The sequence below is a fragment of the Hyla sarda genome, chromosome 1 (genome assembly GCF_029499605.1).
Source record: "Hyla sarda isolate aHylSar1 chromosome 1, aHylSar1.hap1, whole genome shotgun sequence".
Lineage (NCBI taxonomy): Eukaryota > Metazoa > Chordata > Amphibia > Anura > Hylidae > Hyla > Hyla sarda.
In genome coordinates this window covers 50,767,999-50,794,577 of record NC_079189.1, presented here as the reverse complement: position 1 = coordinate 50,794,577, position 26,579 = coordinate 50,767,999, and the positions used below count along the sequence as shown (strand labels likewise).

Sequence of the window (26,579 nt, the reverse complement as noted above, 5' to 3'; positions counted from 1 at the left end):
CTCCGACAAACCCACACACACACCACAGCAGCCATGAGACCACCACGGGACCAAGAGCAAAGAAACTGGAAAGTATTCAATGTGACATATGGTAGCAACTAACCGGTTTGATTTGGTAACCCATAAGGTTGATGACAAGTGTCTGTGTTGGGTAGCTGCTCAGTGTATAGGTGATTAATGTTTAGGAGGAACCCTGACTATTTTGATTCTTTTGTCAGGTGCAGTGTTGTCATGATGGACCCATTACACAGCGTAAACCGTGACTGCTTTGAATGGTGGTATTTCTGTGTGTTGTCAACATTAATGTGGATGGTTATTTTATGGGTCACCAGATTTTACCAGATACAAAATTAGCTTTTTAACAAATTAGAATGAAAAGTGAATAAAATAAAACAATGAAAATAAGAGCCTACAATTCTTAATAATAAGAACCATCCCTGGAAATTAGTTGAATTTTAGATGTAACACCTTCAGAGAGTTTGGCCTTCAATTAGGGATGTAAGAAAAAATCGATTCCCGCGATTATCGCGATTTTTCACTTGCCGATACTGAATCGATTCAAAATATTTTTGAATCGATTCTTTTAGTGATGTGGAATTTGTATCTCCTGATCCCCGGAACAGCATATCCCGGGCATCAGGAGATACAAGTTCCACATTTTGTCAGCCGGATCTGACGCGGCAGCGCTCTGGGTGTATGGAGCGGGCTCCGACTCGTGCCGGCTCCGTACTCTGCGACCCCCGGCTGATTTCAGTATCCAGGGGCCGCTGATGTATCACCGCCGCTAATATCCAGCATGCAGTGCTCTGCAGTGTATATGGAGCGGGCTCCCGACTCGTGCCCGCTCCATACTCTGCAGCCCCCGGCTGTTCTCAGTAGCCGGGGGCCGCCGCTAATAGCCAGCATGCGGCGATCGCCGCGGCTGGCTATTAACCCTTTAGATTGCCGCTGTCAAAGCTGACAGCGGCATCTAAAGGGACATGTGTATGCTCCCTGGTGGGCTAGATCGCCCCCCCCGCAGCGCGATCGCGGGCGGGCGATCCACTGTGGAGGTAGCCGGAGGGCTTACCTCTGCTTCCCTGCTCTCCGTGGCTCTGTCATTGATAGAGCCTGGCTGGACCAGGCTCTATCAATGGATCGCAGATAAATGGAGTTCAATAGAACTCTATTCATCTGTCTGAGGAATCTAATGATTCCTAAAAGACTAATAAAGTGTATAAAAAAAAAAAAAAAATAAAGTTTTAATAAAAGTGTAAAAGACATTGTTTTTTAGACAGAATCGGGATATATCGCGATGTATCGTCACCTGTCGGGATATATCGAATCGCCACACTGGTATCGCAATTCGAATCGAATCGCCAAATTCTTGGCGATTCACACCCCTACCTTCAATGGACCTCAGTCATCAGTTTTTCTAGAAAATGTTTCTTAGTTTTAAAAAATACACTACAGTATTGGGTTGCACCAAAACTTGTAAGAAACATAAGCAAACTATAAACAAGTATAATGTGGGAAAACGAAATACCGACTAAGGGTTTCAGGGAAAGCTGGCACCAGCAATGTTTGAGTGTAAGTCAGCAGACTATTTTTAGGGCTTAAGTGTATGTACATATAGCTGACATAACTGAAGTTCCAAGGCTAAAATGAACATGGTCAGCATTCTTTCTTGTTACTCACTATAGTCTAACAAATACTGTTAGGGGGGGTTAATCAGTTATAGACAGAAACACTTTGTGCCACTTGCTTAGATGTTATCCACTAAAGAGAATATAAAGAAGATATAAATCTAAACTTTTGTCTATTGTTTATAACCCTGTTAGGGAATCCATAGTGTCCATAGTGAGTGATCCACTGTTCCCGATGCTCATCCAATAATCAAAGCAAAAAGCAGCTACAAAGAGTGTTACATTGCACTGTTACCTAGTTCATTTCAACGAGAACTGTAATACTTTATATCCCAGTGGTGGTGCTGCAAGGATACCGTACACATACTACCAGGTTCCTTCATATAACATCTGATCACTAGTAATCATAGCAGAGGGACTATTTGTGATAAGTTTGTCATCAAGGGATCCTTCAAAAAAGTGGACAACACCTTAAAAGGAAAAAGTCTCTTAATTCAATCACTGCGGGCTGCTCTGTATCCCCCTACTCTCTTTTTTCATTCTGCATTCTGATAGCACAGGTGGCATGAGCAAGGGACAGAGAGAAGTAAACCCTAAAGCTGTCCCTTAAATCCACTCTCCCTGCCTACCTGCCCATGAGCACTAAATGACGGATCGACAACTTGGAGCCGGTCCCTTCTTGCGCTAAAGTGCATGGGCGTACGAGTCAAACTAAATGTACATGTCGGGAAACAAATCAGGACCATAACGGAACCAACAAAACAATGTATAAATACAAACAAGGCAGGATATAGCATACTAACATATAGTTTAGAAACCGTAATCAAGATTAACGGCAGATATGATAATATGAACAAGACTAGATATGGGGATAAGTTTACAGCAGACAAACCAGGAGATGCAGGGGATTAACAGGTTAACTGAATGTCAAAACACTAAACGGGTCAGAAAATCAAGAGCACTGTTCACACTGGACACACTAGAAGTGCCCTCCAAGCATGGGGGGGGGGGACATCAATACCAAAGTCAAATAGGCTCCTAGCCAGTGGCCACTCTCAACCTAGTGATCAGGATTCTGGCCTAGGAGGAAACAAAAATCCTAAATACAAGCAAGCATGGGTACAGGCAGAAGACTCGCTTACTCCTAGATAGACGGATTAGCACAAGGCACAGAACTACCTTTGGAGTTGTAGGATCAAAGAAGGTCAAAACAGGGCCGACAAAACACACACACTATGAATACAGACTAAGGCAACACAAAGCAAATGCAGAATGAACATACACAAATACTAAAACCTGACAAATGTACTAACAAAGCAGACTAAAATCTATATATTGAACTGGACAGAAAAGCATAGTTAAAACTCAGGATAAATGTGTTCAAACAGACATAGCTAAGGTGCATCTTAAACAAGACGTGTTCAGAGTACAGGTCTAATTACCAGCAGAGAGTTCTAGCAGAACTAGGGTCTTAATTACCCCACCCGGGATCCAGTGGGCTGGAAGCATTACCTCTTCCAAAACCAGGGAGAATAAACACAGAAACTGTTCAGACACAAGCCTAATGTCTGAACAGGACAAAAAGCAGAAAATACTAAATACAAATATACAGACATTACAACACGAGTGAGCACAGAGGAGTGTTAGTCTTGCCCTGAGTTCCTGGACTTTGTCTATGCCTGTGCTTCATCTTGAACAAAGATGATGCTGCAGCCAGACAGGATTATTTTCTGGATAATATGGGGAACCCTAGTGGTATTTTTTTTATAAGCCATGATTTCTAGGATATACTTTTTTATAATGTACATTAGAAAGGTTATGTTCTGCCAAGATGTAAAGCATATAAAAAGTTTTTGAAACTGACAGTGCTCATTTTACACTGACCTAACTACCAAACTGTGATCAGGGTTTTATACTGGCCATTACAGTTTGTTTTTTTGTACTATGTTGGCTCTATTGATGGCGATTTATTTTCTCTGTTGTAATGAGAACAAGTTTGTCTTTGCTTTATAAAGAAAAGCCCATCTAAAATACTTTTTATTGTAATCCATATGCCCACAAATGTGTACTGTATTACTTGTCGTTCTTTACATTTGTACTTTTGTATATAAAAAAAGACCTTTCTGAATCATAAAAAATCCAAAAGTAATAAAATGACTGTGTGCATAATAAAAAAAAAACTAAAATATTTGTTTTTCATGGGGACATTTCTATAGACCACAGAACATGATGTCTGATGTTATTATGTCTTCGGCCTCACTGCTCACCATATCCTTATCATGGAATCGAAATTCATAGCTAGTGTTGCACGCGAATACCGCATATTCGCGAATTTGCGAATATAGCACTATATATATTCGTAATTACGAATATTCGTTTTGTTTAGTTTTTCACAGTACACATCACCGTGATCATCCCTCTCTGCTTCCAGCTTGTGTGGTGTAAAGAAGGCTCTAATACTACTGTGTGAGACTGGCATGCGAATTTTCGCTTATGCTAATTTTTGTATGTGCTAATTTTCGCATATGCTAATTTTCGCATACGCGGATTTTCGCGAATATTATGAATATGCGAATTTAGCGAATATATGATGAATATTCGTCCATATATTCGCGAAATATCGTGAATTCGAATATGGCCTATGCCACTCAACACTATTCATAGCAATGAATACTTTCTACATCTGAAGTAATAGGTAAAGGAATAACCAGTAGTAAACAACAATATAATTGTGATGATTGCTGCTTAACATAGCTATTACCTGTCATTTCAAATTAATTTATTCTCAATACGTTATTTCTGCTTGACCTACAATATTTCCAGACATAGACAACTAAACCAACAATTTGTGATAGTTTAACGCCTTACTTTATTTGCAATGTTGACTAAAACTAATTTTAGTTTGCAGAACTATGGTGGCATACAGGAGACAGGTTCAAAGATTTACTCTTGGGCCTCAGTGCAAAACCTATAACAGGGCACCAACCTACCATGTCACTTATATTACTTGTGTCTTTCTTATGAGACAAAGAGCCCACTTAGGCAGCGGGACCTGGGTTCATCTGCTACTGCACATCTTCACTCCTATAGCTACACCAATCAAATATATTTTCATGGGATGCTGATTCATTCTGGTTTTACCCCCAGCTCCCTCCTCTTCTCATTGGTCTATGTGCACATAAAGAGCAATAATTGGCATGCTATATGGACAAGGTCCCAGTATATGTAGATTCATAGCATCAATGTAGATCTGCTTTAATTGTCCTGGTAGAACCGCTATCGAAAAGGGCCCCAATGCAAAATCTGTAGCAGGGCCCCAGCTGCCATGTGCCATATGAAATGCTGGATCCTTCTAATGTGTCCCACACACAACCAAAGTTTTCTCTTGGTGTCTCATACACAACTTATGTTCCTCCATAGTGCTCATACAAAACTAAAGTGTCTCCTTAGTGCTTCGCATGCAATTAAAGTATCCCTTAGTGCCAGACAGTACCCTCTTAGGTAGGGCCCCACACGCATCTAAAGTTCTTAATAGTGTCCCCTCATGGTCAGTTATACAGTAATATACACTGCTATATACAGTTATAGCACTCTCTTTCCTCAATAGACAATATAATGAATACTAACCTATACCTATTCCTAAGATAAACAAAGCAGCTCAGGCTGCAGGCATCTTCCGGTTTGTGGCATGTGCACAGTACAGGGAAGTACTCATTGCATCTGCCTGCATTGAGTCTCATAGGCTGCAAGAATTTCTATGGCTGATGGCTCCCTCCTCCTCCATAGTTTTTTTTTAAACTATTATTAATGGGGTATCAAAGAGGTCAATATTGGACCCTGTCCCTATTAACATATTTATTGTTGACCTTTTATATGGCTTATAAGTAATATGTCTATATTAACACAGTAGAGGAAAGTATTATATTCCAGATTCTGGATTTGAATTAGTTTGAAGCTTGGGCCAAGCCAAGTGTTTATGTGTATGGGAGAATTGGGTGAGATAGCTGTTAGCTGAATGAAGGTTTGACCAACAGCTATAGCAAGTGTAAGCTACCTATAACTATGTACAGACACCCAGGGCTATCAAGGGCATCAACTATATGTAAAAGAAAGTTTCTATATCATTACAGAGAAGTATTCTTTACTGTCAGGGTAGTGAGATTATAAGAAACTCTTCACTTGCCATAAAATATTGTGATGGTTAATTGACTTGAGTTATGATATAAAAATTATATGGAATAGATTGCTGGTTATACGTAATAAATTGCTGATTATATGTCTTACGTTATGCGCTCCGGCCGCACATGCTGGCCGTGAGTGCATGGTCCCGTTACCTGGTGCTGGCGGGGCTGGGACTCGCATCGCGGGATGCACCCACATGCGAGCCCCAGTCTGTCACTCACCTGGTTATTCTCCTGCCCCCGCCTCTGCCTCCCCTAGGGGACGGGGATACGCATGTCGGAGCTTTAAGATTTAAAGGACTAGTGCGCTCATTAGTGTAATTCCCCGTGCCTCATTGATAAATTCCTCTACCCTCCTCGCTTCCCTGGCGGATCTTTGTTGCCTTGAGCCTGAGAGAAAGCATTCCTGTTATGGCCTTGCTGTGTATCTGATCCTTTGGTCCGTGAGCTGACCTTGCTCCTTGCCGCCTGCCTACTGACCATTTGCTACGTTCCTGACTACGCTACTGTGCTGCCTGCCCTTCTGCTATCCTGACAATGAGCTGTCTTATCCCTCCTGTGCCTCGCATCTCCTCAGCCGCCTGTGTGGTCGAGCTATGCCAGGGGTAGCGATCTGGGTTTCTGTCTTCTAAAACGTGAGTGTTACAATATGAAATAGATTGCTGGTTATATGTAATACATAGCTGGTTATACGTAATAGATTGCTGGTTGTATGTAATAGATTGCTGGTTATATATAATGGATTGCTGGTTATATGTACTTGATTGCTGGTTATATGTAATAGATTCCTGGTTATATGTAATAGATTGCTGTTTATACATAATAGATTGCTGGTTATATGTAATACATTGCTGGTTATACGTAATAGATTCCTGGTTATATGAATAGATTGCTGTTATACGTAATAGATTGCTGTTATACGTAATAGATTGCTGTTATACGTAATAGATTGCTGGTTATACGTAATAGATTGCTGGTTATATGTAATAGATTCCTGGTTATATGTAATAGATTGCTGGTTATACGTAACAGATTGATGATTATACGTAATAGATTCCTTGTTATATGTAATAGATTCCTGGTTATATGTAATAGAATGCTGGTTATATATAATAGATTCCTGGTTATATGTAATAGATTGCTGGTTATACGTAATAGATTCCTGGTTATATGAATAGATTTCTGTTATACGTAATAGATTGCTGTTGTACGTAATAGATTGCTGGTTATACGTAATAGATTGCTGTTATACGTAATAGATTGCTGGTTATACATAATAGATTGCTGGTTATATGTAATAGATTGCTGTTATACGTAATAGATTGCTGTTATACGTAATACATTGCTGTTATACGTAATACATTGCTGGTTATACGTAATAGAGTGCTGGTTATATGTAATAGATTCCTGGTTATATGTAATAGATTGCTGGTTATACGTAACAGATTGGTGATTATACGTAATAGATTTCGGGTTATATGTAATAGATTCCTGGTTATATGTAATAGAATGCTGGTTATATATAATTGATTGCTGGTTATACATAATAGATTTCTGGTTATACGTAATAGCTTACTGGTTATATGTAATAAGTACCAGGTTATACATAATAGATTGCTGGTTTGCTCTGATTAACACATTTATTACGTTAAATTAAATTGTTGATAAAGTCACATTCTAGTTTATTGAGCACATTGTCTTATGATTACAATATTAAAGTAAGTCTAGGTGCCTGTAACATTGAATTTATGGTGGTCATATAGTTTTATTACTTAAAAGTTATATGCATATGATGATTTAGTTGACTTCTCGTTGGGTAGTTTTCTAATCGGAGTGGAGATGTTCTTGTGAGGTTTTATCAATGTACATATTCCGTCCTTGCAAAAGGTTAAAATCCTGATTCAGAAATCCTGCTGTAGCCGTTCTACATCTCCGTCATGTCTTGGAGCTGAGTTAATGCTACAAACATTTGGCAGCTCAGTTATATGTGGCATGCATCAGTGTAATACCACGCAGCTGTTTACTGGGTAGAAGGCCTCTTTCTGTGCGAGGAGAGGGATGGGGTGAAATGCAATCTGTAGCAAGCTGTACAACGTTAAAAGACTAATCCTGTCATTAGCAACGCTTGGCTGTATTGTTATCATACAATGAATTTTCCAAATGTATAGAGCCTATTGAGGAAGCAGGCCCCATTTGGTAAGCATGCCAGACTCGAAACGCCCATATAGATCCATAATACAACATACATTATCTTAAAGATATACATAATTTAAGGTTGGTTTCACATGAGCGTAATACGGCAGCAAGTCCCAGCCCAACCATGTGTCTGATGACTTAAAGTGACAGCTGTCAGTCTGGGTCATCAGACCTGCAGTCAGGCCAGGACTTGAGGCAATAATACAGATGCCAAAATACAGCCATATTATTCTCATGGAAATCTGGCCAAAGGGGTTATCACATGGAGGAAACCCTTTTCTAAGAAGTAATCAGCAAGGCGATCACAATTCTCTTGCCCTATTTCTAGGGATGGAGTGTAAATCCACACATCTACCCTGCAATGGGCACTTACTTAGTACATAGACATGATGAGTCCACAAGAGCAGAAGCTAGAGTGGCTCACCTGACACATAGAAGAGATCCCTCTATGACATTCATGTGCCCTAAAATAAATATCACAACACTTGTTTTTGCTAAATGTTTTTATTTGTTGGTTGCGGCTCGTATCACTGTTGCCTTTTTGAGACCATGAGGCATTTAAGTTTTTTGGGGGAAAACATAATTGTTTTGATATGTAGTAAAAACAACAAATACTGCATACTCACCTCCCCTGATCCCCCCGTCACTACCGCTCTGATGCTGTTGCCCTCCTCTTCCTGGTACTTTTGACATTTTGTTTTCATTTTGATTGACTCAGAAGTGATTCTGCAGTTTCTGCCACCATGAGGACATTGAGGACAGCAGAAGGGACTATGCAGCATCACAGTGGCAGCAGTTGGGAATTGGCTAAGGTAAATATACATTTTTTGTTGTTTTTACTGCACAGGGAAGTATATGGAAAAAATGCTTTTCCCCAGAAAAGTTTACATCAAAGATTACAGAGTGGGCACCCTTTCCTGCAGTATACTTTATAGAAAATAAACTCCTACAGTACATACACATTTGCTCCACACTATACTTCTACAGAATTTGTGGGAGGCTGACCATTCAGGTATTAGGATAGTATACAAGAGCCCATGACCATATAAGGCCCGCCATGGCCCCTTAGACACAGCATTACCACATCCTTTAAAAAGGATTTTCCGACTCTCACTAAGTCTGTTCACGCTCTCCTCTAGAAGAAAAGGGTCTTGCTCTCTGATACCAATTATTGATAGTTACACCCCTGCAAGGGAATATTAAATCAGTCTTGAAACGTAATTGCAGATAGTTATATAAGCTAGAATCTCCCATAAAAGAAAGAGTTACCCCTATGTGGACAGTTGTTTCGGGGTCCTTCCCCTGGATACCAGAAAGTTCTGTGTCAAGAAACTGAAGGGGTAATATTTAAAATAGGCTTGACTATCAATCCCCAGTTATGATTCTGGCTTGACTATCAATCCCCAGTTATGTTCCAAGACTCTTATAGCATCCACTTGCAGGGACAGCCTATGGGTGTCACTAGAGACCAAGCTTCCATTTTTCGGGAGGAAAGATACCTTACATATTATTTTCCAATGGAAAAATGCATGGCCTCAAAGATTCCACATGTCAGTTTGGTGTTCTACTCAAGGAGAAACACTGTCAATAAGGGCGTGTTCACACACAGTCCGATACTTTCCAGTCAGTGTTAGAATTGTCCGACTGTAAATACACACACAGTTGACAAAAGAAATGTCCAATTGTTCATTTATTTAATTTCAGGAATAATAAAAGAGCAATAGAGAGTTCTAAGAAAAGATGTTCCAGGATTATGATTTCAGGGTGACACAAACATAGCAGCTTCTTTACAATGTAAGTTCAGGGCTCGCATATAAGAAGTGTATCATGACTAAGGTGGTTGGAAAGACTCCTGTGACCCAGATGGCCTCAGTTTACCTTTGCACCCCTTCCACCTTTGTGAAATCAATACTTCTATTGAGAGCAACATAAAAGTTAGACATCACGAAAAGATTACATGATCCATCTAATCTTCCCTTTAGATTATCTCCTTTATATCCTGTGGATTTACCAACCACGTCTGCTAGAAGATTATTCCAAACATTTGCTACTCTTTCAGTGGTGGCTTATTTCTCAAATAGAAGGCCACTTTATGGTTACTATCACTTTAAGTACTACACAACCACATTGGTTACTCTTTCAGGGGTGGCTAGAAGAGGCACACTGCTTGACAGTTTCTTTTAGACTTAAAATGCAGAACAGTAAAACAGTGCCAGATATGTGATGTCCCAGTACGGGATATGCATCTCACAGTCCTATCAGCTTGAGTCCCTGCACGTCCCCAGGGCTCACCTGCACTGTACTCCTAAAGTCTATATAATTGAATATTATGTGTAAAGGACCTTTGATATGGTCACATGGTTACCAGTCACATGATAATAGTTGTCACATGTTAAAGTCACATGTTTTGTCACCCAGAGAGCACCAGGTGACCAGATGACCCATAGCGAGCCTATGGGCTCCTTGCACAGCCCCCCTTTATAAGGAAGGGAGGAGCTGCAATCTGCCTCTCTTGCTCTAAATTTCTGCTGAGGTCAAGTCCAGTCCAGACGTCTCAGAGCCAGTCTCCATCACATCTGGAGGCCTCAAGCCTAAGTTACAGCCACAAGTCAGTAAGTCAAGTCATCTATGTCTGCTGTCACTACCTTCAGTCAAGTCAAATCTATTATAGTCAGTGTGGCTGTCCTAAAGTCTGTCAAAGTCCATGCAAGTCCCAGCAAGCTGCGAGGTCCCCTGTGTTACTGGTCACCTCTCTAGGATCCTGGCCTAGCTGTAAAGACTGTACCATCTGTCTACCTCAGTAAAGCTACCGTTAACCTTGACCTGGCCTTGGAATCTTATTTGCCCTGCCTAACTAGGACTAGCGATGCTACCGTTCAGGTGGTTCTCTGGTAAAACCACGCCCTGGCGTCACGAACATTTAGGGGTTAACACCATCTGCCCCTGGGCTACAACATCTGCCCCATACACCTCACATCGCACTCCCGTGGCCCACCAGAGATATTTTAGGTCTCTCTCTGAATGTACCAATAGCACTTGTAGGTATACAGACAGCAGTCGCCTTTAATTCAGTCTAAGTCCACAGTGTCTGATGCCACCTTCTAAGAGTATGATTTCATCTTGTTCAACAACACACAGTTAAATATGAGAGTAACTTTAAGTTTGGTAGTACTTGACTCTTTTTGCTTCTTCCATCATTTTCTATTTCACAAGATTTACTAGAGACTCGGGTCCCCATATCTGTGTCTCCCTGCTGTGGCCACTTACAGAAGTCTTACCACATAAGCCTATGAATAACTTATCATTATTCTAATTTGTTGGGGCTTCAATCATGCTTCAGACAATACACATCCACTGGCTCCCTTGCAGCAAGTGACATATGCTTTAACCTCTTAAGGATGCAGGGTGTACCAGTACGCCCTGCGCCCGGTCCCGGTGTTTAAAACTGGGTCACGCCGTGACCCCGCATCACACCGGGTCGGTCCTGGCTGCTAATGATAGCCGGAGTCCTGGGAATAAGTTATATACCACTACAGTTTTCTTTTAAGCCAGCTCTCTGGTACCTACATTCACAGACACAGACTCCTCAGGTACTCCATGTGGTCTCAGCCACAAACTGCTTAACTGCCTGCTTACAGAATTTATTTATAGGCTATGGTGCTATCAAGCTATCTAGTGGCAACCTTTAACATAGCAGGCACATAATAAATACGCTAAATTAAACAGAGCTAAATTAAAGAACATGAATACATAGTAATAAACAGCAACACATAACTATACAGTTTTGAAAGGGGGAGTGTAGACCACTTGCACTTTCTAGGCTTGTCCCCTAATATTTTGAGAACAATATAACTTTTTGTCCATGACCACCTTAAAACGGATTTGCAGTGGTCCACCTTAATCTTGAAATTCCAAAGTCCTACAACAAAATCCATGTAATAAAATCCCGCTCCCCAGTGTATGATAACATGGAAAAGCATATTAACTATACAATTAGTTCTATACATTGAGCGCACACAATTAGAAAAGGAACTCCCGCAACATTAACTTCTTGGATTTATATCTCCTGACTTCATTCTATCCTGCCCGTGGGAGATGCCAACCTCGACCACACAAGCCGCCTCTCTCCTTTGCTTGACATTGGACGTTTAATACTTGAGCACAGGAAAGCTTGGAATGCCATTCATCAGACTATTATTGCTGCTTATGTGTTCGGTACAATGGTGTCTTGCTCGTCTTGTTTTGTAGCGCTATCCGGTTACCTTCATTAATCTTTCCTAATTGTCTCAAATGAGGTTAGCTTTAAATAAGGGAACAAATGGCACATCAAAGGCGTGAAGAGACTAGGAATAGCACAAATTAGAGAATTATTCGGGCAGGGATGAGCTGCTAGCCTATGGAAGATAGAACACTGTGCAAAAGAGCTGAAGAACACATATTGAAGTGGATCCAGGCCAAAAGTTAGCAGGGGCCTTACAGCTCCTCTAAGACCCGTGCTTCACATAATACGTGGATGACATTATAATGCCACAATATCTTTTCTTACAAGAGATGAGCAATTTTGATATGATAATGTGAATTGCTGAGCCTTTTATTACAGGAAATGCTGCAGACCTGAGTATTTTATAGAATATATATATTTTATAGAATAATATCTACGTCACTGAACCTGCTACGGTATCTTAGCAATGTAGCAACAAGATAGCAATAAAGTTTATCCCTGGACACCATGTGGCTATAAGTAATAGTTGGCAGGGGTTAGCATGGGGACCCCACTGTGTGAATAGGATTGCTGATAGTTTGACCATTCTCTGGGTGAGTCTCCTTGTTGTTTCTAGCTTGTATGACAAGCAGCTACCGGTGTGGGGATGTTTGGTAATTTTGGCCAAGCCTGGGACTAAGATGGCAGAAACCGTAAGAGCTGTGGAGAAACCTAAAGGGTAAAACTTCTGACAGGGCCATGGAGATATACGACTACAGGACCCCTGATGGTCACAGTAAAGGCAGTGGTAGTAACCAACAGCTACAGCGAGTTGGATAGACAGGTAGGCCAGAAGACCACTGATGCAAAAGTGGGCTATCAGTGACACATTAGTGACTAGCACAGGTACTGCGCTTGACTGCAAGACTTGAAAGTAAAGAAAAGTAGCGCAGTTGCCCATAGCAACCAATCAGATTATTTCTTTAATTTTTAAAAAGACCTCTGAAAGATGAAAGAAGCGATCTGATTGGTTGCTATGGGCAACTACACCACTCTCCCCCTACACAGGTTTTGACAAATGTCTTCCAGTAAGCTTTATGCCTGTGGCTCAGGAAAAAGAGTTAGCGGAGTGTTACCACAGGATGGTCAGCGTGCAATTTATAGAAGAAGTGAGAACCACCAAGCACTGTAAGCCTTTATATATATGTTACCATAACCACCAAGATTACAGTGCCCTAAGAAGCCAGTTTGAGCATAGCTGGAAAGACTGTGTAAGGTGATGTTCACACACGCAAAAACCACATTTATAGTAATTTTTTTTTTTGGGAGACTGTTTTTTTTTTGGGGGGGGGGGGGTTGGGGTGTTTCGTGGAGCTTTTTTGGGCAATGTTTGGGTTTGTTTATTCGAGGCACTTTATTTACTATACGGCCAAAACTGCACCAAGACAATGCCAACATGCATAAAACCTTCTTCAAAATAAAATACAAGTGATTTACCAGACCCCATCAGCCTTGACACATCCCATCATAGGGATGACTCCTGCTATAATCGCTTTGACATAACTTAAATATGGCGACATGTCAAGAAGTATATTATTTTGTATTATTAGCATTAAATGTCGAGACCTTTTAAACTTTTTTATATACATCTTGCTCCCTCTGTAATGCTTTATATCTATGCGTCATAACAAGATGTTCCTTTTTGTCACCTTTTCATATATTTCTTATTGAAAAGATTATTGAAAAGAAAATACAAGTGATTTTTTTTTTTTTTTGGGAGAGATAAACATTCTGCTTATAGACGGAACCTCACCAAAGTAGTAATGCGTCACTTCTTTTTTTATGAAGCTCCCATTGAAATGGAAGGTATTTTTCAAGCACAGGGTCCCCAATAATTATTACATGGAAGAAGTCTGGAACAACCAGGACTCTTCCTAGAGGAGGCCACCTCGCCAAACTAGGAAATCAGGGAAGGACCTTGGTAACAAAGGTGACCAAGAACCCAATGGTTACTCTGGCAGAGCTCCAAAGATCCTGTGTGCAGATAGGAGAAACTTCCATCACTGCGGCAATCAATGAATCTGAATTATATGGCAGAGTCTCCAAAAAGAAGCCTCTCCTCAGTAATAGACAGTAACGCTGCTCAGCGTTTGGAACAAACTGTTCCGAACGCTGGAGCCGGCGCTGGGAGCTTGTGATTTCATAGCCCTGGCCTCACATGATGTCATGCCCCCTCCCATAGACTTGCATTGAGGGCGGGGTGTGACGTCAGGAGGGGGTGGAGCTATGACGTCACAAGCTGCAGGCGCCAGATCCAGCGTTCGGAACGGTTTGTTCCAAAAGCTAAGCAGCGGAGTACCCCTTTAAGTACTCTCAGACTGTGAGAAACAAGAAGCCTCAAGTCTGGAGGAAACCAGACACTGCTCATCACCTGCCCAACACCATCCCTACAGTGAAGCATGTGGGGCAGCATCATGCTGTGGGGCCGTTTTTCAGTGGCTGAGATGGGGGACAGGTCAGAGTTGACGGAAAGCTGAATGGAGCAAAGTACAGAGATTTTTAATGGAAATCTGATCCAGAGCGCTCTGCACCTTAGACTGGGCTTAAGGTTCACCTTCCTACAAACAAGGACTTGATTGAAAGGATCTGCAAAGAAGAATGGCAGCAAATCCTCAAATTCATGTGTCAACCCTTGTGACATCATACCCTAGAAGACTGGAGGCTGTAATTGCTGCCAAAGGGGCGTCAACTAAGTGTTGAGTAAAGAGTCTGAATATTTATATCACTGTAATATTTTATTTTGTTCTTTTTAATTAATTATAAAAGATTTCTAACATTCTGTTCTCCATTTGTTATTATAAGGTATTAAAGGGGTATTCCAGGAAAAACTTTTTTATATATATCAACTGGTTCCAGAAAGTTAAACAGATTTGTAAATTACTTCTATTAAAAAATCTTAATCCTTTCAGTACTTATGAACTTCTGAAGTTTAGGTTGTTCTTTTCTGTCTAAGTAATCTCTGATGACACGTGTCTCGGGAACCGCCGAGTTTAGAAGAGGTTTGCTATGGGAATTTGCTTCTAAACTGGGCGTTTCCCGAGACACGTGTCATCAGAGAGCACTTAGACAGAAAAGAACAACCTTATCTTCAGAAGCTCATAAGAACTGAAAGGATTAAGATTTTTTAATAGAAGTAATTTACAAATCTGTTTAACTTTCTGGAGCCAGTTGATATATATATAAAAAAGTTTTTTCCTGGATAACCCCTTTAAGTACTGTCCAAAAGATAACAAAATGAGAAAAAAGTGTCTTTCTGACTTTCTGAATACATTGTATGGTACTGTATCATAGTGGCCATTTGCAACTTACAACAAGAACTGTTTTTCTTAAAGGAACAGTCACCAACCATTAGGAATTTTTTACAGTATAAGTTATCATAACCGCCAAGCCTGTGTATCCAGCATTTTGACTTTATAGGTTAGGATCTTTTGGACTCCCGCTATAATTCAGAGTGAAGAGTACACTTGCTCTGACAGACATGACCTTCGCAAATATATGTCAATAATTGGGTCTTTACTGAGCATTTATGTCATATTGCATTAAATAGTGGAGAAATGATCGGCACTTCTGAGTGGTGGTGGTGCACGAGGAAAAAATGATGATGCAATATAAGAAGGAGGTTAATACACAATCCTATATGCCTGATTCTGATGGTTTGCTAACGAGACTGCTCTTGACTTGTTATTATCATTTCTATTTTTTTTTTATTGTTTTGTATTTTATAAAAACCTGATGAAAATAATAAAAATAAAACAGTTATAAAAAAGAAGGAGGTCCCAGCACTCACCGATGCAAGCAAAAAAGATTTATTGTATATCCAAATCACAGGACGCGTTTTGGCACTTAGCCTTCCTCAGCAGAGGAAGGCTAAGTGCCGAAACGCGTCCTGTGATTTGGATATACAATAAATCTGTTTTGCTTGCATCGGTGAGTGCTGGGACCTCCTTCTTATATTGCATATTGCATTAAATGGCACAGCAGAGAATCATTGTTGCTGAAATTCACAGTATTTCAGTAACTCACACAAGTGTGTTCACTCCTTACAATTTTGTAAATATTTTATTCTATCTTTTCATATGACACTGCAGAAATGACACTCTGCTAAGAAGTAAGTGTACAGACTATATAACAGTGTTTAATGGTGTGTGTCCTCAAAATAACCCAACGCAGAGATTAATGTCTAAACCTTGGAAACAAAAGTGAGTGCGCCCCTAAGTGGAAATGTCCAAATTAGGACCAATTTTCCCTCCCAGTGTCATGTGTCATGTTAGTGTTAAAAGGTCTTGGTGTGAAAGGGGTGCAGGTGCCTTAAATTTGGTGTTATCACTCTCACACTCTCTAATACTGGTCACTGGAATTTCAACATGGCACCTCATGTCAAAGAACTTTCTGAGGATCTGAATAAAAGAATTGTTGCTGTACATAAAGATGGCCTAGGCTATAAGAAGATTGCCAAGACATTGAAAATGAGCTGCAGCATGGTGGGCAAGATCATACAAAGGTTTCACAGGACAGTTACATTCAGAACAGGCCTCGTCATGGTCGACCAAAGGAGCTGAATGCACATGCTCAGCGTCATATCCAGAGGTTGTCATTGGGAAATAGACGTATGGAATATATGCCAGCATTGTTGCAGGCGTGGAAGGGGTGGGCGGAGTCAGCCTGTCAGTGGTCTGACCATCAAATTAGTCTTTACTAATGATAAAGAAGAAGAAAGCCTGCAAACAGTTTAGGCACATGGATAACTGGAACTATGTCCTGTGGTCCGATAAGACCAAGATAAACGTATTTAGATAAGATGGTGTTAAGCATGGGTGGAGGCTACCAGGTGAGTACAAAGACACTTGTGTACTCACTTATGTGAGATACTGTACATATCATAAGACATTTGTTACCCATACCATAGGATGATAAAACTCAACAATCTGTTCTTGGGCAGAATACCTACCGAATAAGAGCTATAAATAAAGATAAAGTATATCAAGATGAAGGAGGATTAATGGAACTGACAACCGACAAAATTAGAGGCTACGTGTCAATATCAGAGTGACGGCTGCTCAGTATTGGTGAAGATTAGTCACGCTATTCTACAGTATTGATGGAAATAGGCTTCAGATTCTTGCCCGATTGCTGATGTTTTATGTAATAGCGCTAAGATTATACTTGCACTGAGCCATATCGCTCTATCTGAGGCAGGTGAAGAAAGATGTAGGGGAGGGGGGTATACAGGGTCCACAGGTCTTATGGAAAATCATGTTCAATAAGAAAATACTGCAAGAAAAGGAAACTATCACTTATATCTGCTCATGCAGAATTACATTCTGTAGATGACTTTGAAACAGATGTAGACAGACATATGAAGGATGGAGGGTCAGAAGTAAAGAGAGGAGGTGGAATATTTAAAGTTCTGAGGAGATCTAAAGACTGGTGGTGTCAGTTTCTTCTTTGAAGAAGGTGAAAGGATTATGTACTATAGAGAAAAGGGTATAGAGTTGTCACGGGGGCAGAGTAGAAGTTTAAAGTAACCTAAGCACTGCTTACATCAATGTCAATAAGCAGTCATGAAGAAGAAAGCTTACCCTTTAAGGTACGCTTCAGGGCTGTGAATGTGAATGGTTGAAAAAGAGGGCATATTTACTGTCCTTATTTTCAATCTGCGGTCAATACCGAGGTCAGTCAAGTCAGCCTACTCAGCTATTCTCATGGCCTACATGTCATACGTCTATTTAGCAAGTACAGAGCATGTTATGTCATTGTCACTCTAGGTGTCATATTTTATTTTATAGGGGTCAATGGAGCCATAAAAAATAAGCAGTCTGATTTATTCAGTATTCATAGCTGGGGATATGGGAGATAGGATAGAAGCATTTATACAAATGTATTGACTGCACATACAGAATTCTTAAGCTGGTCACACATATGAGATTAAAGTGGATGAAAGATGGATTATTTTCAACATAAAACATGAGTTAACCGATGGCATACGGGAAAGAAGTAGACCGAGTTTGACATTTTTAGCTGATATTGGGCAGAAGGTCTACCTACTTCTAACGTGTATGGCCACCTTTAAGATAAAGAAAAGTAGGACACAAACATTTGTTCCCCATGTGGTTAACGTTAGACCATGTCTGTTTATGACCCATCTTAATGCTACCCCAACAGTTCTTCTGTTCATATAAACTAGCCCTCTTGGTCAGGGCTCTTTTGTTTGGCCCTAAGTGACTGATAGACCTTACAACAATGAATGTCATCATTGGCAACAAGGAAGGACTTTAGACTATTATGGAATGCACTCGCACATACTGTACATAGCCACCTGCAAACAAGAAACAATAGACCCCTATTCTCAGGTTGATGGTGGTCAATGAGACGGTGCCTATACGCTATAACTGTTTGTGGTAGAAAAACCTCTACCAAACATGGTAGATTGGGAAAGGGGGCTGTTACAGATAGTGGAGACCTAGAAGCTCCAAGTTACACCTTTCTATATCGCAAGTTATGGTTTTCAAGCTTGCACAGAAGCCAGTGGAAATTCTGTAGTCCAGCAATGTCAAGTCGCTCCACCTATTTTAGGGGAAACTGCAAGGAAGCTGCCATGTAGGCCGAGGCAGATTAAATCAGATCAAAGGGATGGCTTTTGACATATGAAGTCTTCAAAACAAACCGCCCTGAGCAGAGGAAATCTATGACATGATTTCCAAATAAGAAGCGGGGAGAATCAGTTTGGCACCTTCATCCCTCAACTTACACTGGCCTCAACATACAATAGTTTCAACATACAATGGTCTTTTCTGGACCATTGTAACTTGAAAGCAGACTCAACATACAATGCTACGGACAGTCCAGATCTGCAAAACATGTCCACTGGTGTTCACTGGTAAAACCCTTGTATTGTTTTACTGAAGAGTATACACAGAATTCCTGTCTGGTAGGCTTCAAGAAAGCAGGCAAACCGTAAAATGTCAGCCTCCGACTCCTGCTACCTCCGGGCAACTATTTTAATGGACTTAAATAAAGATTGAAGTTTTATCAGCACGGGTGAGTGAAAACTTACACTTTTTCTACTGTTTGCCCTGTCTGGTAGCGCCTCCCTACAGTACAAGTAGGTATTACATGTTCTGTACTCTTTACCTGAAGAAGCTCCTGTCCTCTACATAGACAGTGATTTACAGCTCTCAGCAGATCTTTATTACTTTTATATGTAAGAATTTGCTTTATCTATATTAGCTACTTATTTTTGTTTATTCTCACTTTTTCCTATTTTGGGATGACATTTTGGTGGCTTCAGAACCAATTATCCGGTTTCCATAGAGTTATGGTCTCAACATACAATAGTTTCAACATACAATGGTCTTTGCTGGAACTGATCAATATTGTAACTTGAGGGACCACTGTACTTTGTCAACAGAGCAACAATGGACCTTCGAAAAGTGTTAAGCTTTGCATAATGTATTGGTTTGAACATTTTTATGGTCCCAGAATACCCATTTAAGCTCTAACTTAATGTAGAAAAGGTAAAAAGAAAAAAAAAAAAACACTGATGAAATTGTCAGACCAGGAGTAGCTTGAGACATCTTGTAGCACTGCTGAATAATTTTAACCATGGAGCTACAGTACACCCATAAAAAGTCTACACAATGCCATTTTAGGTGCAAATTTCTGTTCTGAATAATTTTTTCTAATATATCTATATAGGGATCATAGCTGTTTTTTTTCAAACACAAAGCTGCAAATCCTGGCTGTCTGTTGTCACCACTAGAGGGAGCTTAGGGGGTTACTGTATATTATTATACAGTAATATCGATCTCCATAATAACACAGTATGTAGTAAGGCAGTCAGAACATTATGTTATGATGGTATATCTTGGACCTCTAAAAAGTTTAAAAATAAAAAACAAATAATAGAGCAACTTATCACAGTACTTACAGTATCCGCACCGTGTTCCTCCCTCAAAGACAAAGCCATTGGCCACAGCTCCATAGCGTCTCAAGTCAGACAATTTCCACTGCCCCATAACGACCGGTGGAAGATCTCTAGCAAGAACTAAGATGTCATTGCATAGATGTAATGTCGCAGGTCCACTTTCTAGCTTGGTGCCGGGCAATACTCCAACATGAAATCTGTGAACTGAGATGAGAAGAGGAGAATGTGAAGCCCCCTGGCAGTACTAAGATTGTCAAAGAAATATTGTATCAGTAGATGAAATATTAAATGCAACCCAAACTATGGTTTTTATGCTCATTTGGGAGTTCCGAATAGGCAAAAAGTCAATCATCAAAGAAAAAAAAGTGGGTGCAGCTCAACGACTAACTCTTTGGGGTGAAGCGGAGTGAGGTTATCTGCCGGGCACTTATACCCTAAGTGCCAATTATATTTAATCAAAAATGGAAGAAAAAGTGCAGTCCTCAGTGTTCACCTGGGGATATCTGTGTGTGATGAGGGTGAGGTGTGGGCATAAAAAGGAGGGGAAGGGAGGATGGATAGGAAAAGAGTGGGGAGGGGTAGGGAAATTAGAAAAAAAGAAGGGGGATAGAAAAAAGGGAAGGAGAAGGAGGAGAAGGGAATAGTGTGTGGGGAATGAGAAAATCGATCAGACTCCAGTAAAGCGAAATTTTTTTTATTTAAATGAATGTTTGTGGTGAAAAAATGTGGGGAGGTTCGCTGGGCACTAGTGACCACCCACCTAGTCACCTGCTACAAATAAAAACAACAGAAGTAAACGACATGCAAAACTCTCCCCCTATGCTGAGGAAAGGAGGAGACCTCCTGAAACTAGTCTAGCCCTAATTAGACTGCAACCCCCATCATTGAGAACATCTCCAAGGCCCAACCTGCATTGATACAGCGCGCCCTGGTCCTCGGCCTTCACAGCCGCACGCCAAGGACGCTCTTAGCACGTCTTGTAAGCACGAGGAGGATGGTGCTAACAGAGGAATAGAACATCAGCGTGAGAACTCGCCGTGGAGAGCCGTCTGCAGCGGTACCCCGTGACGTGCAGATCTCAAAGAAGACCGACAGACGGGTGAGCGGGACATAGTCCCCCAGTGTATATTACCCCATTGATGCTATAAATTACATAAAACTTTTATTTTGCTGCCTTTATCCTGCCACAAATCAAGAATCAGACTTTATTCCGTGTTGGCAGGGAGCGCCAAGCGCTTAGGAGGATTTACCTTGTGTATAACGGATATTGAATACCACTTTTAAGAAGCATATAACGCTCAGGAGAACGTATTATCTGCATAGCAGGAACTGCATTTAATTTACAGGGAGCGCACAGCGCTCAGGAGAACTTACCAGAATTTAAAAAGAAAATCTAGTGAAGGTCTTTATTGAAGAGGTCTGGGTTCAGTATATATTTAGGGGGCCTTGGTCTCCATTTAGCGTACCTGGACTAAGGTTTCTGTGCATTTGGGTTGTCTTTTCCGGTTTAGTATTTATTTGCAGGTCTGTATTCATTTTTGGGGTGTCATTAGGAGGGTAAGAAATACTGCTCAATAGAATGAGCAGTGAAAGACTTGGTCCCTAAATTCACAGCTTTACCGATTTCCCTCATGTTACTTTACAAAAATTCACACAAATATGATTAAACAGTAAACGGTACCTGCCGCAAACCTAACCCAGACCTCTGATGAAGCTCTGAGGAGCGAAACATGTCAGAGGGGCTAGTTGTTTGAGGGTTTAATAAGCCTGTGTCACAAGTCATATTTTGATATTTGTTGGTAGGACTCACTGCAGCCATCAACAATATAGGTAATGTGATATTTCAATACTATAAGTATATGGGCGAATGCCCTTACTATGTTACAGTGACGTACTTTATTACTTTTGGAATTGGTGACGCTGGTATTTTAAATCTTTTTTGATTGCAACTTTTAATTCAAACACCAATAAAAGTGATGTTTTAGGGTGGGGTTCAATAATATTATTATCGATCCTGGCAACAGAGTTTGTGGTACCTTTGTCCCAGCTGGGGCATTTTTTGGAGTAAGCTTTTTACGACAATCTCTTCTTATTACACACATGAGCAGAGCTTGACAATGGATTTTTCCTATACTAAGGAGATGCACTGTGGCATGTGTTGTACAAGGCCTGATGGCCCCTATTAGACTCTGTATTACACATTACACAGTGTTTTCCCATAGAACAGTCTTCCCCACCCTGTGGCTCTCCAGCAGTTGAAAAACTACAACTCCCATCATACCCTGACAGCCAATGCCTACATAAACCTATAGTGCCACAGGTAGGGGAATACAGCTGTAAAACTCAGCATAGAAGGGGACAACTAATCTCTCACATGTCTTATTAACCATATAATGTTTTACAATATTATAGTACAGTATATTGACATTTATTTTCTTGAAAACTCAGCAATCCTAAAAATAAACCGGGGGGGATTCCATATTTGATTAGTAAGTTGATTCGATTTAATTAGAAATATGTACATTTTACCCATAATTCACCGAGAGGTTTAACTCAATTTGTCATGATAAAAAAAATACGCTGACATGATGAAAATATACACGCCTAGGAAGTGTGTAAATATCACATGTCAGATTAGAAGAACATTATATAAAGAGAACCAAAGCCAAGAGGAGGGTGAATATAATATAGTGGGAGACATATGTAAGAAACTGTCTGACACTCCAGGAATGTGGGTCAAACACAGCTTGCTTTATGGAATTATAGGACCGAAGCCACATACAGAAATCTTGTCTGACGAGTTTCACCCTCTCTGGGGCTTAATCGTAGACTTTGAGTCTACGAGTAAGCCCCAGAGAGGGTGAAACGCGTCAGCAAGATTTCTGTATGTGACTTCGCTCCTATAATTCAATAAAGAAAGCTGTGTTTTACCTACATTCCTTGAGTGCCGGACACTTTCTTACACAGTGTTCCTTGACTGAGCCAGAGGTGGGACTGGCTGGTCCGTAGCACAGGTGGGGTGAGAGCCAGCAGAGAGAGGTGAGCGGATACAGCACGTGCACCATTGGATTGGGGGAGATATATATCAAGACCTGTCCAGAGGAAAAGTTGCCCAGTTGCACATAGCAACCAATCAGCTCACTTCTTTCACTTTTAACAAGGCCTCTGTAAAATGAAAGAAGCAATATGATTGGTTGCTATGGGCAACTGGACAACTTTTCCTTTGCACAGGTTTTAATAATCTCCCCCATTCTCTCTACTTAGTAAAGTTTCTGTAGTTTATCAATGTGCGGGCTACTATTTGTAGAGGATTAAAATGGCTCAAAATCCCATGAAATCAGACATACAGTAGATATCGGAAATCCTAATATTATCTAAAGATGTGTTAAACACTTAATGCTAGAAAGGACAATTTGTGACCTGCTTATTGTCAAGTGACTTTTCCAGCAGGTGGAGAATCCCTTATGGACAAGAGGTTGCATTAGGGTACTGTTTTCCAACTCGGGTGCCTCCAGCTGTTGCAAAACTACAACTCCCAGCATGCCCAGACAGCCAAAGGCTGTCTGGGCATGCTGGGAGTTGTAGTTTTGCAACAGCTGGAGGCACCCTGGTTGGAAAACACTGCACTATGGAATATAATGTACCTCCTCTGGATGTTAAGATATGATCCCAAAACACACAGAGATCATTCACATCTCCTTTTGCGCAAGTGGCAGCCGGATAAGGTGGTAGAATTTTAAAACCACCTCCTGCTGTATCCCTGCCGGATACCCCATTGATTTCAATGAGCCAAATGCAGCCGGGGAGTGTCTTCGATTGGCTCCTTGTATTCGATTTTGGAGGGAAAAAATGCATAAGCTTTCCAGATACACTAGCCAACTCCAGTTGGCTCATTGAAAACAATGGTGTATGGCTCGGATCCGGTAGGGGTACAGCGAGGTGTTAAAGCGCCCTTACATGACTTCTATGTAAAATACCCCCATTCAAGGACCACCAGGTATCAGGCTACAGAGCAGACCACCGAATCCTAAATTTACCACTGACTACCAGGGACCGCATAGCAAATACCCCTGCAGATCATTACTGCGGCCTCAGTGCTATACTTCATGAAGACTTCCTTTACTGTTCTATTACATAGAGAGGCTATACATAGAGAGGCTATACAGGACTACTGTCAACATTGAAAAGGAGCCCAGGTTCACCATTTTGCCATGGTCCTAGAGCCCGAATGCAAATCCTGTCACAGGGGCCCATCATCTACTTTGTGCCATTTATGATACTGACATATAGAGTTTTTGGACCCCATTGAAGGGGTACTCAGGTGGAAAAAAAAGTGTTTTCAAATCAACTGGTGCCAGAAAGTTGTACAGATTTGTAAATTACTTCTATTTAAAAATCTTAATCCTTCCAGTACTTCTCAGCTGCTGTATGCTCCAGAGTTGTGTAGCTTTTACCAGTCTGATCAAAGTGCTCTCTGCTGACACCTCTGTCCGTGTCAGAAACTGTTCAGAGTAGAAGCAAATCCCCATAGAAAACCTCTCCTACTCTGGACAGTTCCTGACACAGACAGAGGTGTCAGCAGAGAGCACTGTGGTCAGACTGAAAAGAACGACACAACTTCCGCTGGAGCATACATCAGTTGATAAGTCCTGGAAGGATTAAGATTATTAAATAAAACTAATTTACAAATTTCTGGCAACTGTTGATTCGAAAATATTTGTTTTCTACTTGTTTTCCACATGAGTTCCCCTTTAAAAAGTACCTCTCATGATCTTGTTAAATGTTATAATCCTCCCAGTTCACTGCCCCCATCATGATAAACCACCCCCTGCCTTTGTTTTTATTATTTTTTTCTACCTTGATATTGCTCCGTATTTCTGCTCAGTCTTAGTCAGATTCACAGACTGGAAAGGGGCGTTATCCAGCAGTCGTGACATCATCTGAAGCCATACAGGGGAGAACTTCCTCCCTCACTCTGCTACACACAGCCCAGAGCAGTTCAGTGTGTGAGATGAGCTATGATTGGCTAAGGCTGCACACACACATCCCTCAGCACTCCAGACTGCATTTCCTGATTTTGGACTTCTGCCAGGCCAGTAGGAGTCCAAGGTCTGTGCCAAAGATGGGGGGGAAATGTGCTCTGGACAAGTAGGGAGATACCTAATAGCAGCTATTTTAAACATAAATAAAACATGGAAAACTTTAATATTTTTTAATAAAGTACATTTGGAAGATTAGATTTTTACCTTCTCCTAAACTGTAACGTATCCGCACATCCCAGGCGTTCATAATTTCTTTATTGTCAAAACCCAACATAACAGCTTGTGAGAAACAGATGATGGCCATAGTATGGTTGATGCCCTCGTATGAGAGCCCTGCATCCAAGCCACAGATGTCCTCCAACGTGACACTGCTCTTCTCTTTATGTCCCTTTGTCCTGTCTGATTTGTCTTTATACACCAACATCAGCAGGCAATCTGCAATACAAGAGATATGTCAGTATAAAGAATTCTATATCTGCCTCGACACGCAGAACCATTGAGCTTTTTAATGAAGTGTTACTTTTTCCATCATGTCTTTATTATTATTTTCATGCAGTTATGTAGAGGAAATTCTCTGTGGCCCCAGTAATAATCTCATGTAACAATAGGATGTTATCTACATTTTTTTTGTCCATTCCTTATTTAAATCAACTTGTCACATTCGCAGCCAATATGTACATGGGGCATAGACATCTATTTTCTGTAGTACAGGCATATAAAATCAAATGTGTGCGTTGTATATGGATGGTATAGCATCCCTATTGCATTGGATGGGTTAAGCTGCAATACAAGACAGTACATGGACTATACAAGTGGGCAGTAGAACATCACCAAACAGAGTTCTCTTCATTCTCTTGTAAAAGTCTTAATGGTCAGGGCCACACCAGTCACATAATAATGGCGTATTCTACAGACGTTTACGATCCTCTTGGAATTTTTACCTTTGCTAATTCCTAGTCAGTCAGCCAAGACAGCCAGTGGTGGCCCCGTGTAGATAGAGACAAAATTGATCTGTAGGTGCGTGTATACATAAGTCCTATAGACCTCTCTCCTTTGACTTCTCATATACACGGACATGATTGCCACTAGCACCTAGGGTGGTGCTTTGCGGGAGGTAGCAGCAAGATCGGTAAAGCAGCTTTTCCACCAGAGAGCATGCTGCAAAAAGACCTTTCAGCTTCCTGCTTTTCCAAATGTCAAACCCCAATAAAGAAGACCACTGGAGCTCCTCCACATCCAGCCAGACTGCAGAGGCAGTCACGGCTAGGTTGTGTAAGTTGAGGAGTTGGGAGCAGGGGTTCAGGTTGCACAATTTTTTTGTTCCACTGGCAAAGGCAGAGAGACCACACA

The 26,579-nt window shown here is 40.9% G+C and overlaps 1 protein-coding gene and 1 long non-coding RNA gene across 3 annotated transcripts in view; one reads left to right on the top strand and one right to left on the bottom strand.

The window, feature by feature from the left end:
• LOC130352988 (uncharacterized) overlaps nucleotides 1–9,839 on the top strand; it is an 88,133-nt gene extending 78,294 nt beyond the window's left edge. The window contains exons 3-4 of the long non-coding RNA XR_008888432.1: nucleotides 8,721–8,814; nucleotides 9,707–9,839. This is a non-coding gene — a long non-coding RNA (uncharacterized LOC130352988). The remainder of the gene's footprint in view (nucleotides 1–8,720; nucleotides 8,815–9,706) is intronic.
• The window catches only part of DOK7 (docking protein 7), a 146,562-nt gene that overhangs the window by 81,523 nt on the left and 38,460 nt on the right, over nucleotides 1–26,579 (bottom strand). Inside the window, exons 1-2 of one of the 2 annotated variants that reach the window (XR_008888431.1) lie at nucleotides 24,225–24,288; nucleotides 20,191–20,391 (exon numbers count right to left, since the gene is read on the bottom strand). Coding sequence is in view for 1 of the 2 variants with exons in the window: in XM_056555026.1 (XP_056411001.1) it covers nucleotides 20,191–20,391; nucleotides 25,434–25,664 (432 nt within the window). In the remaining variant the exon portion in view is untranslated. Of the gene's footprint in view, nucleotides 1–20,190; nucleotides 20,392–24,224; nucleotides 24,289–25,433; nucleotides 25,665–26,579 lie in introns of those variants that run through there. The other variant, XM_056555026.1, reaches the window with a different exon arrangement.